The following is a 13,417-nucleotide window of genomic DNA, read 5'->3' on the forward strand; positions in this document are numbered from 1 at the left end:
TTCTCTCCAGTTTCTCTCCAGTCTCTCTCCAGTCTCTCTCCAGTCTCTCTCTCCAGTTTCCCTCCAGTTTCTCTCCAGTCTCTCTCCAGTCTCTCTCCAGTCTCTCACCAGTTTCTCTCCAGTCTTTCTCCAGTCTCTCTCCAGTCTCTCTCCAGTCTCTCTCCAGTTTCCCTCCAGTTTCTCTACAGTCGCTCTCCAGTCTCTCTCCAGTCTCTCTCCAGTCTCTCTCCAGTTTCTCTCCAGTTTCTCTCCAGTCTCTCTCCAGTCTCTCTCCAGTCTCTCTCCAGTCTCTCTCCAGTTTCTCTCCAGTCTCTCTCCAGTCTCTCTCCAGTTTCTCTCCAGTCTCTCTCCAGTTTCTCTCCAGTTTCTCTCCAGTCTCTCTCCAGTCTCTCTCCAGTCTCTCTCCAGTCTCTCTCCAGTTTCTCTCCAGTCTCTCTCCAGTCTCTCTCCAGTTTCTCTCCAGTCTCTCTCCAGTCTCTCTCCAGTTTCTCTCCAGTCTCTCTCCAGTTTCTCTCCAGTCTCTCTCCAGTCTCTCTCCAGTCTCTCTCCAGTTTCTCTCCAGTCTCTCTCCAGTCTCTCTCCAGTCTCTCTCCAGTTTCTCTCCAGTTTCTCTCCAGTCTCTCTCCAGTCTCTCTCCAGTTTCTCTCCAGTCTCTCTCCAGTTTCTCTCCAGTCTCTCTCCAGTTTCTCTCCAGTTTCTCTCCAGTTTCTCTCCAGTCTCTCTCCAGTCTCTCTCCAGTCTCTCTCCAGTCTCTCTCCAGTTTCTCTCCAGTCTCTCTCCAGTCTCTCTCCAGTCTCTCTCCAGTCTCTCTCCAGTCTCTCTCCAGTCTCTCTCCATTAGACTCGGACCAGAGGGTTTGGACTAAGGATAACTTTATCTTAACGTTTTGAACTCTAAATAAAGTCTTGTGTGTTCGAGGCGACTGGGAATCCAGACGTTTCCGACCGCTGATCTGGAGAAATGCCCTGGAAAGTGGAATTCCTCCAGTGGAAGTCAGAGCGATCGGAGCATGTGTTTCCTACAGTGTTGGGTAAAAGTGTAAAAGTGAACCTTTAACCCCTTAACTCCCACATGAACCGAGCACATTTTCTCCACTTTGGCTTTACCCCAATCCAAAAGCTCCTGGGAAAAAGCTGTGAAAATAGCAACAAAACTGAGACGGAAACAATGATGACAAAAAATGAAAAAACAAAAAATGACAAAAAAGTTACAAAAATGAGTTGAATACCCAACAAAAAAATTATGGAAAAAAATCTGATGCCGTGAGGAAAAAGATCCTCTCGGTTCAGGCGGGAGTTAAGAGGTTTAAAGTAACTGGTTGAGTTTAGTTCACTTCCCTCTGGAGAAGAAGCTCGTTACGTTACTTTATTATGAAGGTAACACGTTAGAGACATTATCCCGCTTATTATACGGCCATTTGCCAACTGAACACACACAACATAAACTTCGTACACTTTTATGTCATTTTTTGTCACATTTTTGTCATTTGTTTGTCATTTTTTTAATCATTTTTTTGTCAAATTTTTGTCATTTTTTTGTCAAATTTTTGTCACATTTTTGTCATTTTTTTGTCATTTTTTGTCATTTTTTTGTCATTTTTTTGTCATTTTTTATCACATTTTTGTCATTTTTTTTTGTCATTTTTTGTCAAATTTTTTTCATTTTTTTGTCATTTTTTGTCATTTTTTTTGTCATTTTTTTGTCATTTTTTTGTCATTTTTTTGTCATTTTTTTGTCATTTTTTTGTCATTTTTTTGTCCTTTTTTGTCATTTTTTTGTCATTTTTTTTGTAATTTTCTTAATCATTTTTTTGTCAAATTTTTATCATTTTTTTGTCATTTTTTTGTCATTTATTTGTCATTTTTTGTCATTTTTTATCACATTTTTTTCATTTTTTTTTGTCATTTTTTGTCACATTTTTTGTCATTTTTTTGTCATTTTTTTGTCATTTTTTTGTCATTTTTTTGTCATTTTTTTGTCAATTTTTTGTCAATTTTTTGTCAATTTTTTGTCAATTTTTTGTCAATTTCTTGTGACATTTTTCCCACTTTTTCATCAATATTTCGTCACTTTTTTGTCCCATTTTCATCATTGTTTTCGTCTCAGTTTTGTTGCTATTTTCACACCTTTTTTCCAGAAGCTTTTGGCCAGAAAACAGAATCCCCCGTCCTAAAACTGCAGAGGGTGGAACGTTACGCGAGCCCCGCCCCCTCACCTGCCGGGAAGCCGTCCCAGATCTCCAGCCAGTCGTAGCGGCACAGCGCCCCCGGTGGCGGCGTGGTGTCGGGCTCCATGTCGAAGCTGTCGAAGTCCACCACGATCTCGGACATCTGCGGCGCCAGGATCATGAAGGTGCACTCCAGGTTGTTGGGGTATTTGTCGGGGAAACCGGGCGTGTGCAGGACGCCGTGCGGGGCCGTGAAGTTACGAGAACATTCTGGACCTGAGACAGAGAGAGGAGAGAGCGTGGGGGGGTTACAAGAGGACCTGGAGGAGACGTGAAGCTACGAGAACATCCTGGACCTGAGACAGAGAGGAGAGAGCGTGGGGGGGTTACAAGAGGACCTGGAGGAGACGTGAAGCTACGAGAACATCCTGGACCTGAGACAGAGAGGAGAGAGCGTGGGGGGGTTACAAGAGGACCTGGAGGAGACGTGAAGCTACGAGAACATTCTGGACCTTTCATTAAATCAGCGGCGTTTTGTTGCTTGTGATCCAGAGAAGCTTCTGTGGAGCCAAACGTCTCCTATGTTCCTCAGCGTGTGCGTCTGTGTTTGCGTTACATCCAAAGCTCGCAGAGTCAAAGTGCTCCTGCCCAACACTGTAACTGTGAAGCTGGTTTTCTGCACTGGTTTGTTTGAGACTGAAATTCTTTTTGTTTCATGTGTAAAATCCCAGTAGTTTCAGTGACGTTGGACATTAAGGGGAACATTTTTTCCCCAAAATTATTTTTAGCATTTTATTTGTCACGGTTTGAAGTAAAAATGAAAATGAAAGGACCCAAAATGCCACGGAAACTGATTTAATGTGTGCAAAAATCCAAAAACAAGAAACTGACAAAAAACAAAAATAAAGCAGGAGCAGCTGAAAACCAAACTCAGACATGAAGACAATGAACTGAGCAAGAACAAGGGAAACACGGGGGTGGAAATACCTGAGGAAACGGGCACAGGTGAGGCACATGAGGGCGGGGCCGGCAATAACGAGAGGGACGTCAAACAGAAAATCAGACCAACAGACCAAAAAAACATGTGAAAATAAAACACCAAGGACATAAACACAAGAAAACAAACTAAAACAGGGCAACAGGAAGCAGACCATGACATTATTGTTGTCATAGTTACAACCATAGACTTCCTTTACCCTCCGCCCCAGGTTGAAACTACTGGCTCTTCAGAATAGATACAGACGGCATCTCTGGAATCGCCCATATATGGTCATTTTTTAAAACAGTTAAGGGGAAAAAACAATTTTGAAAAAAAGAAAATGTTCTCTAATTATTCAAAAACTACTGTAACAAACGCTGAAATATGAACACAGTTTCTACTAAATAATGATACAAAGACATGGGGAGGAGCAAAGTGGTTCAACAGCCCATAAATACATGAATAACGGAGAATGCTAACTTGATGCTACATGTTGGCATCGGGCTAATGCTAACGGTTAGCTAGTGCTTGCTACAACTGCCGTTTTTTCACTTCTACTGCACAATTGGCTGTGAGAAAATATCCATATGGGCCCGATTTACACTTGACTTTATTTGTATTTGATAAATACGTTGATATTCCACCAGAAAATGGCAAAAAAGAGGGAAAATGGTGTTTCTCTAAAGATTCTATTTTCCCCCTCGGCGAAGCCACGCCCCCTTCTATGACGAGATGCGTCTGTATCTATGACATTAAGGTTAAGTTACAGCAGCTTTTTTTGCTCATGTTTTGTTGTTCATATGAAGCTCCAGCTCATTTTACATTTACTTTTTCAAATGAAATGAAATTCATAGAAGAATTTCTGATCATGTCATTGCATTTGTGTTTGAATCATGTGTTTTTGACTTGAAACAGTTGCATATTAAGCATCAGTTTAGCTCATCCTTCCTGTTTTGTCGTTTTTTTGGGGGCGCGTTGGAGTGGGTTTCTTTTAGCTGTTCCTCAGAAAACAATTGGAAGTTAAAGTGGTCTTTGGGCTGAAAAAGTTTGAGAAACACTGACATAGATATACATGTCATGTTTAATGTAATTGTATTGTGTTTAATGCTTTTTACTTATTGTGTTTGTGTGTCTGGTGCTGCTGTGAGGCACACGGAGTTGAAATGTGCGGATTTTCTGTGTGGAACCTGGTCATGTGTGAGTGAATGTGTGAGCGATTAGGGTAAAGCTGAACTGGAGGAAATGCACTTGGTTAAACTTGACAGCGCGGGTTCACCACAGACGGTAGTTTTGGGGGGAAACAGGTTTAATAATAGATCTCAGCGTCTCCGTGTGTTTCTGCTCAGAGCGGCGAGAATCAAACAGCTCCGTCTGTCTCTCGGCGAGGGGGCGGAGTCACAGCGGCGGTTACGGCGTCGGTTTTGACAATGACAGGGCCTGGAGCTGATTCCTCTGGAGGTTTTTCATCGTGAGAAACTGCTCCCCGAGGTTTGAGGGAGTTTCCCCCAAAAAACATTCCTGGAATATTCTGTTTTTCCTGTGATAACGAGACCCGGAGATGATTGGGCTTCATCCCACTCATGACTTAAAATATCTAAACCTCTTTCCACTCGCCTTAAAGGGGGGGGATTATGCAAAATGGACTTTTTCAAGCTTTCCATCATGTTATTCTGTCACTCCCTCATTAAAAACATGGCTGAAGTGTTGCCTTGGCACATTCACGTATTTCTGAGTAATCTGTACAAACTCTGATGGCGGCCATTTTAGGGATAGGTTTGCCTGAGTCCTCCTAGGAACGCCCCCACCTCCTTTTTAGTTCTTAACCTCTTAACTCCCGCCTGAACCGAGAGCATTTTCTCCAGTTCAGCTTTACCCAAATCCTGTAAGGCCAGTGTAACGCCTCATTTGAAAGCTAAGACCTACAAAACTCATCTAAATGGATCTTTTTCCTCACGTCAGATTTTTTTCCATCATTTTTTGGGGGGTTTTCAACTCATTTTTGTAACTTTTTTGTCAAATAGTAAATTTTTTGTCATATTTTTCCTTTTGTTGTCAAATTTTTGTCAATTTTTTTATCAAAATGTTGCCACTTTTTCATCATTTTTCATCATTTTTTGTCAAATTTTTGTCACATTTTTGCCACGTTTTTTAAATCATTTTTCATAATTTTTTGTGAATTTTTCATCAATTTTTTCATTTTTTTTTTCTCAAATGTTTGTCAATTTTTGCCACTTTTTCATCATTTTTTGTCATTTTTTTGGTCTTTTTTTGGTCATTTTTTCATATTTTTTTATCAATTTTTTTGTCATTTTTTGTCGATTTTTTGTGACATTTTTGCCACTTTTTTATCATTTTTCATCATTTTTTGTCCATTTTTGTCAAATTTTTTTCACATTTCCATCATTGTTTTCGTCTCAGTTCTGTCGCTATTTTCTCACCTTTTCTCCAGGAGCTTTTGGATTGGGGTAAAGCCAAACTGGAGAAAATGTGCTCGGTTCAGGTGGGAGTTAAGGGGTTAAAGAGACAGAGGCCTATTTCAAGACATTCACTACAGCCATTTTGAGAGAGACATTTTATACAAGGCAGTTATTCTAATTTACTGCATTTACAGACCAACAGAAGGTTTGTCATCATTGTAGTGAGATATAGACTGGTGCTGTGGGACTGAAAAAAGCAGAATACCCCCTCTTTAACCTCTTAACTCCCGCCTGAACCGAGAGGATCTTTTTCCTCATCAGATTCTTTTTTTCCATCATTTTTTTGTTGGATATTCAACTCATTTTTGTAGCTTTTTTGTCATTTTTTGTCACATTTTTGTCCTTTTTTCGTCCATTTTTTCTCAATTTTTTTTCATATTTTCGTCATTTTTTAATCACATTTTTGTCATTTTTTGGTAAATTTTCTGTCCATTTTCTGCCACTTTTTCATAATTTTTTGTCACATTTTAGTCATTTTTTCGTCATTTTTTAAACCATTTTTTCTCAATTTTTTTCTAAATTTTTTTGTCAATTTTTTCTCAATTTTTTAATCATTTTTTTTGTCATTTTTTGTCATATTTTTCCTTTTGTTGTCAAATTTTTGTCAATTTTTTTGCCAAATTTTTGCCACTTTTTCATTATTTTTCACCATTTTTTGTCATTTTTTTGGTCATTTTTTCATATTTTTTTTGTCGATTTTTTGTGACATTTTTGCCACTTTTTCATCATTTTTCATCATTTTTTGTCCATTTTTGTCAAATTTTTGTCACATCTTCATCATTGTTTTCGAGAAAATGTGCTCGGTTCAGGTGGGAGTTAAGGGGTTAAAGAGACAGAGGCCTATTTCAAGACATTCACTACAGCCATTTTGAGAGAGACATTTTATACAAGGCAGTTATTACTGACTGACAAAAGCAGAACACCCCCTCTTTAACCTCTTAACTCCCGCCTGAACCGAGAGGATCTTTTTCCTCACGTCAGATTCTTTTTTTCCATCATTTTTTTGTTGGGGATTCAACTCATTTTTCGTCAATTTTTTGTCATTTTTTCATCATTCTTTAAATAAATTTTGGTCATTTTTTGGTCAATTTTCTGTCCATTTTTTGTCCATTTTTTGTCATTTTTTTCATAATTTTTTTGTCACATTTTTGTCATTTTTGGGTCAATTTTCTGTCAACTTTTTGTCCATTTCTTGTGACATTTTTGTAATTTTTTTGCCACTTTTTCATCAGTTTTTGTAATTTTTTGACTCACTGACCTACAAAAAACTGCTCAAAACTCACATGTTTCAGCTACAACAGCTCCGCCATCTTTGTTTGTTCGTCTCATCTGTAAAGCGTCTTTGTGTCCCCTCGAAAAGACTTATGTATTATTATTATTATTATTGTTCTAAAACCCCCTCTTTAAAGCAGTGCATTCTCTCCGGTCCGGCTTTACCCAAATCTAAACGCAGCAGGAAAAGCCTCACAAAGAACAAAGTGCAGAGAATCATGAAAGAACAGACGATGAATATTGAGCCTCCGCTGCTTACTGAGCGATAAGTCGAAGTAGTGATTACCATGACAACCTGACAGTCCCCCCCCCCCCTCACCTCGCTCTCTCACCTCTTTCATCACCGCCCCCCCCCCTCGCCGCTCTCCCCCAGAGGACGGGGAGACCTCCTGACAAACACACGGGCTGTTTTTAACCCGTTTCGAGGCAGAGTCCACACGAGAGGCTGTAAATAAACACACACACACACACACACACACACACACACACACACACACACACACACACACTCCCCCGACCCCCCCCCCCCCCTGCAGGAGCCTGTCCCAGTTCCCCGTCATTACGGCCCTGCACATCCATCTCCTCTGTCCGAGCGCCGCTGTCTCCAAGGACGAGCTAAATGAGAATCAGACAACAGGAACATCTGCTCCATCTGCACCTCCATCACCTCCATCACAAACATCTGTACCTCCATCACCTCCATCACCTCCATCACCTCCATCACCTCGTCACAGAGTCTTTACGATGTTTATTCTCTGACGTTTTGTCGCTTTGAGTCGGAGATTTATGCAGTCGTTTTGGAAAAGCCTCAGCGTTATTTCGACCTGGGACGGTGCGGCTATGCTAGTTCCTCTGACCTGAAGGTGTGAGCGCCTGGACTTCCTGTCTGTTTTCTTTTCCTGGAATAATAATCATATTTTCTAAAGATTATGTTGTGGGCGGTGAGTTCCCGGGAGACGATCATTTACTGTGTTCAAATCATGAAGTTCAGATCAGAGACGCCTGTGATGATGAAGGATTGATAGTTTGTCTTGAAGCTAAAGGCTAACATGCTATAAAAATATATATATATAAAGGCACTATTACAAGTTGTGTAATGTGTTAACCCCTTAACTCCCGCCTGAACAGAGCACATTTTCTCGACGAAAACAATGATGGAAAAGTGGCAAAAATGTCACAAAAATTACAAAAAATTACAAAAATGTGACAAGAAATTGACAAAAAATGGACGAAAAAATTGACGAAAAAATTACAAAAAATTGACAAAAAATTGACAAAAAAATGGCAAAAATGTGATACAAAATGGACAAAAAAGGGACGAAAAATTGATGAAAAAGTGGCAAAAATGTCACAAAAATGACGAAAAATGTGATAAAAAATGGACGAAAAAATGAAAAAAAAATGTCTGATGACGTGAGGAAAAAGATCCTCTCGGTTCAGGCGGGAGTTAAGAGTTTAAATTAGCCTTTAGCTTCAAGACAAACTCCCTGATCCTCACAAACATAAACGTCTCCTCTATGGAAATATTTCTACCAGGAACTCACTGGTCTGAGCTAATCTTAATGGAAATGAACACGAACAGGAAGTGCTAGCGCCCACAGCTTCAGCTCAGAGGAACTAGCGTAGCCACATTGTGCAACAAGCCGACCTCAGCCACCACCTCCACCTCCTCCACCTCCTCCACCTCCTCCACCTCAGCCAGTTCTCCGCTCGCTCTCTGTAAACGTCCCGCTGACCTCTGCGCCTCGGCCACACCGACATCTCCCATGATCCCGCGGGGCTGCGCTTTAGCTCCCGTTTAACGGCAGCGCGTCCTACATACGCACCCCCCCCCCCCCTGCCGGTCCCGGGGGGGGGGCGCCGGAGCCCAGAAACATCACTCCGAATCGGGCGCCTTCAGCTCCGGCGCGTCCCGCGGGTCCAATAAGTGTCGACCAAAATAACCGCCCCCTGGTGGTGCGCGGGGAGCGGCGCGTGAGGGATGAGCCGCGAGGAGCTTTTACCCTACTTCTAAAAACATGTACAACAGGGGCCAGGACTCCCTCTGATCACGGACAGAGCCAGGTTTAAATGGTTTTATTCTGAGACATAGTGGGTGCTGGTTTTAGGGATTTTATATTGATTTAAAACAGACGAAAGAGCAGAAGAAAACAGAGGCGTCTGAAACCATCACATTAAAGCCTCTAAGCTCTAACCCCTGACCCTGTAACCTCTGACCTCTGACCTTTCATGGGTCGACTGTTAGATCTGTGCAGTTAGGGAACTAGAGCTTCAGCAGCATTTGCCCAATTCGACCGTCCTTACCCAGGGGAAGGGGAAGTGACATCACCAACAGCTGTTCTTCTTCTTTAAGGTTATTGGCAGACAAACAAAAGTGCATGTCGCCCCCTACTGGACAGTGTCCAACAACACAACAACAACATAGTGTCCAAACAAAGACATTTAAGGAGGAAAAAAAGAACAATCCAGATGTTCCTTCACATTTCCCTTTAGTGTTATTTTATCTCACAGCTGTTTCTTAAAGCGACAGCAGCAAATGATCCATGTGGCTTAAGTTTCTACTAAATGAAAACAAAAGCATTTAATCCGTTTCCTGAGTTTCCTCTTTAACACTGACATGTGACTGAGCTGTGGGGACGACAACATGGATTTATCACTTTATAAAGTTTGGCTTGTTCTTGTTCCATAGTTTTATAATTAAATGTGCTCCTGTCAGTCAACAGTGGTTGCTCATGAATCACTGAGGGTGGGGCCGAGGGGGGTGGGGTTATTGGCGGTGCAGTGGCTTATGGGACGGCACATAGCTCCTAATCACCGGTGAGCATAGACTGTAAAAAATAATGGACGTCTTCTGCTCACTCCTCCCCGTTTACCAGATTGACCAGACTCCGCCTCCCCAGCTCGGACGAAGCATGTTCCTAAAAAGGGCATTAGGGCGGGATCTTCACCATAGACTCCGCCCTTGTGTGACGTATAGCTCGCGCTGCTCCAATGCTAACAGTCCGACCATCATTAAGTACCAGATTTCTGACATTCTTCTAACGAAAACCAGCCTGGTTTCATATATTGTGATTAACCCAGCGTTATCTCAGGAGGAAGATCAGCCTATAGTGTTGAAAATATTGAAACCAGGCGTTAAAGTTGTTTTTAAGGCGTCCAACGTCCAATGCTTTTCAATGGGGGCCTAGTGGCGATATGGAGGTACTACAGCAATGGCGGCCCCCACGTTTGTGGTCATAAAGCAGAGCAGCCAGCGGCCATTGCTGGTGAGCTAGCACCAGAGGTCCCTATGCTAAAGTGGCTATGATAGTTAGCACCAGAGGTCCCTATGCTAAAGTGGCTATGATAGTTAGCATCAGAGGTCCCTATGCTAAAGAGGCTATGATAGTTAGCATCAGAGGTCCCTATGCTAAAGTGGCTATGATAGTTAGCACCAGAGGTCCCTTTGCTAAAGTGGCTATGATAGTTAGCATCAGAGGTCCCTATGCTAAAGTGGCTATGATAGTTAGCACCAGAGGTCCCTATGCTAAAGTGGCTATGATAGTTAGCACCAGAGGTCCCTATGCTAAAGTGGCTATGATAGTTAGCATCAGAGGTCCCTATGCTAAAGTGGCTATGATAGTTAGCACCAGAGGTCCCTTTGCTAAAGTGGCTATGATAGTTAGCACCAGAGGTCCCTATGCTAAAGTGGCTATGATAGTTAGCACCAGAGGTCCCTATGCTAAAGAGGCTATGATAGTTAGCATCAGAGGTCCCTATGCTAAAGAGGCTATGATAGTTAGCACCAGAGGTCCCTATGCTAAAGTGGCTATGATAGTTAGCATCAGAGGTCCCTATGCTAAAGTGGCTATGATAGTTAGCACCAGAGGTCCCTTTGCTAAAGTGGCTATGATAGTTAGCACCAGAGGTCCCTATGCTAAAGTGGCTATGATAGTTAGCATCAGAGGTCCCTATGCTAAAGAGGCTATGATAGTTAGCATCAGAGGTCCCTATGCTAAAGAGGCTATGATAGTTAGCATCAGAGGTCCCTATGCTAAAGTGGCTATGATAGTTAGCATCAGAGGTCCCTATGCTAAAGTGGCTATGATAGTTAGCACCAGAGGTCCCTATGCTAAAGTGGCTATGATAGTTAGCATCAGAGGTCCCTATGCTAAAGAGGCTATGATAGTTAGCACCAGAGGTCCCTATGCTAAAGTGGCTATGATAGTTAGCACCAGAGGTCCCTATGCTAAAGTGGCTATGATAGTTAGCATCAGAGGTCCCTATGCTAAAGTGGCTATGATAGTTAGCACCAGAGGTCCCTTTGCTAAAGTGGCTATGATAGTTAGCATCAGAGGTCCCTATGCTAAAGTGGCTATGATAGTTAGCATCAGAGGTCCCTATGCTAAAGTGGCTATGATAGTTAGCATCAGAGGTCCCTATGCTAAAGTGGCTATGATAATTAGCATATAGGCTCCTCCCCCTAACTCCTTCCACACTGACAGCCCAGTTCAGACGCGGTGAAGGTGACGGCCTCCATCTCTCAGTGACTGAACCGTTAGGGGTAAAATCATGAAATGACGGTTCTTCTTCTGAACAGAGGAGAGTCTGACAGGCCGGGCTCAGAGGGATCGGATCGCGGTTAGTTTTTCAATAAACTAGTATTTAGTGACATTATCTAACCAGCAAAAAGTGGTTAAAAACTGATGCTACACTTGTTTTTTTCAGCACTTAAAAACGCTGTTGTAGTTCAGGAGTGATGAAGCGATTTAAAGTTAAAACAAAGCCTGTGGGCTGTAAACCTTTAGATTTGGGTAAAGCCAAGCTGTAGACAAAGCGCTCGGTTAAGGCTGGGGTGAAAGAATAAGATTAACCTTAAGGAAGTGACAGTGTTTTTCATATGTATCTGAGAATCACTGATAATATTCCTCAGACTCATCCTGAGGCCGGAGCTTCGGTGCTGGAGGGGCACTTTTGGCCCCTGGGCCTGAAGTTGCTGTAAGAGCGACTAAGGAGCAGAAACGTCCCTGAAGCTCAGTCCCGTCTGAAACACGCGGCCCGGGGGCCAAATGCGGCCCTTGAGGTAATTCTTTGCGGCCGCAAGATGATTTCTTATTTATATTACATGCTGCCCGCTGGGAAGTTGCATTAAACATGTTAGAACTACATTTCCCATGAGGCACCGCGTGGTAGCGTCAATGCCGCTTATTTCAACAAGGAAACGGACTAAAAGCAGCGACTGTGAGCGAGGAGCTTCTGAAACAGGTGGAGACTCAGAACGTGAGGAGAAACTACAGCCCTGCAGCGCGACAGAAGCACCTTTACCATCTTTTCTTACCATCGCATTCACAAGCGTCACAGCAGCAAAGTGAGGAGCGTCTCTCTCAGAGCTACATCGTAGAGAGAATCATGTCAATTAATCCAGTGTTTTTCAACCTCTTTTGAGCTAAGGCACATTTTGAAAAATCACGAGGCACAAAAGGTAAAACAATGTAACTCTGTGGCCTCCATTCACAATGTAAAGTGGTTCTCATCAAAGTGTGAATTGAAAAGGAACACTGTATATCCACCTGTCGCATCTACGCTTCACTAATGCTCTTGTCTCAAAGAAATGAACTGATATGGAAGAGTTTCACATGGTTCCTCTGCTGATCATCACACAGCACAGAGACTTGAGAATCACATTATTTGCAGATAATAATTAATTTGTTTTCAAAAAAATATATTTTAGACCCACTAGGTCAAATTGGATGATTTCCCACGGCACAGCAGACGATATGTCCACATGATCCATAGTTAAATTAAAATAGAGAATATGGAAATGTATCAAAACACTGCCCCATCAGTTCTCTAACTCAGTCACATTTTGGCCGCGGCTCCAGATGAGCTCGAGCCCCGGCCGTGAAGAGTCTGGTCTATTTTGGACATGGCTGAGACCAGAGCAGGTTCTGTACCTGTCTTGAAGACCTCGTAGCGGATGGAGAACCCCGCTCTGGTCTGTTTCACTGGGACATGGCTGGACACAGAGCAGGTTCTGTACCTGTCTTGAAGACCTCGTAGCGGATGGAGAACCCCGCCCCGTGCGTCTCGTAGTCCGACACGAACTTGACGGTGAGCTGCCCTCCGCCCGAGATGATCGGCGAGGGCGCGATCTTCCCGCAGAACTTCCCCACCATGGGAGCGCTCTCGTTGGCGCCGTTGTAAACCTCCACGAAGTCGTACCTGAGGAGGAGAGGAGACACTTAGCAACACGACAAAGCTGTCAAACGTTACACATGAACGAAGGAGAATCGTGACGTGTTCTGAGGAAACATAAGAACCAGATCCATTAGACACATTATCACTGTCTCCAGGGAATCGAACCTGAGACCATGAACTCTGTGCAGCAGGAGACAGTGTGAGCTGCAGCTGGAGCTCCCTCTGGAATTCAGTCTGGAAACATCTGCCCAACATCTGCCACCAAACAGACGAGATCAGCCTCAAATCTACAAGCTCCGAACCGGGAGACAGAGACTGGATCATTCAGAGACTGGATCATTCAGA

General features: G+C 42.8%; 1 protein-coding gene across 1 annotated transcript in view; it reads right to left on the bottom strand.

Annotated features, from left to right (window-relative positions):
• Positions 1-13,093, bottom strand: part of LOC306966301 (neuropilin-1a-like) — a 76,654-nt gene extending 63,561 nt beyond the window's left edge. The window contains exons 1-2 of the mRNA XM_079561017.1: positions 12,915-13,093; positions 2,216-2,443 (exon numbers count right to left, since the gene is read on the bottom strand). Of these exons, the coding sequence (XP_079417143.1) occupies positions 2,216-2,443; positions 12,915-13,050 (364 nt within the window). The 5' untranslated portion in view covers positions 13,051-13,093. The remainder of the gene's footprint in view (positions 1-2,215; positions 2,444-12,914) is intronic.
• Between the last annotated feature and the right edge of the window lie 324 nt (positions 13,094-13,417).

The sequence above is a fragment of the Gobius niger genome (genome assembly GCF_951799975.1).
Source record: "Gobius niger genome assembly, chromosome: 8".
NCBI lineage: Eukaryota > Metazoa > Chordata > Actinopteri > Gobiiformes > Gobiidae > Gobius > Gobius niger.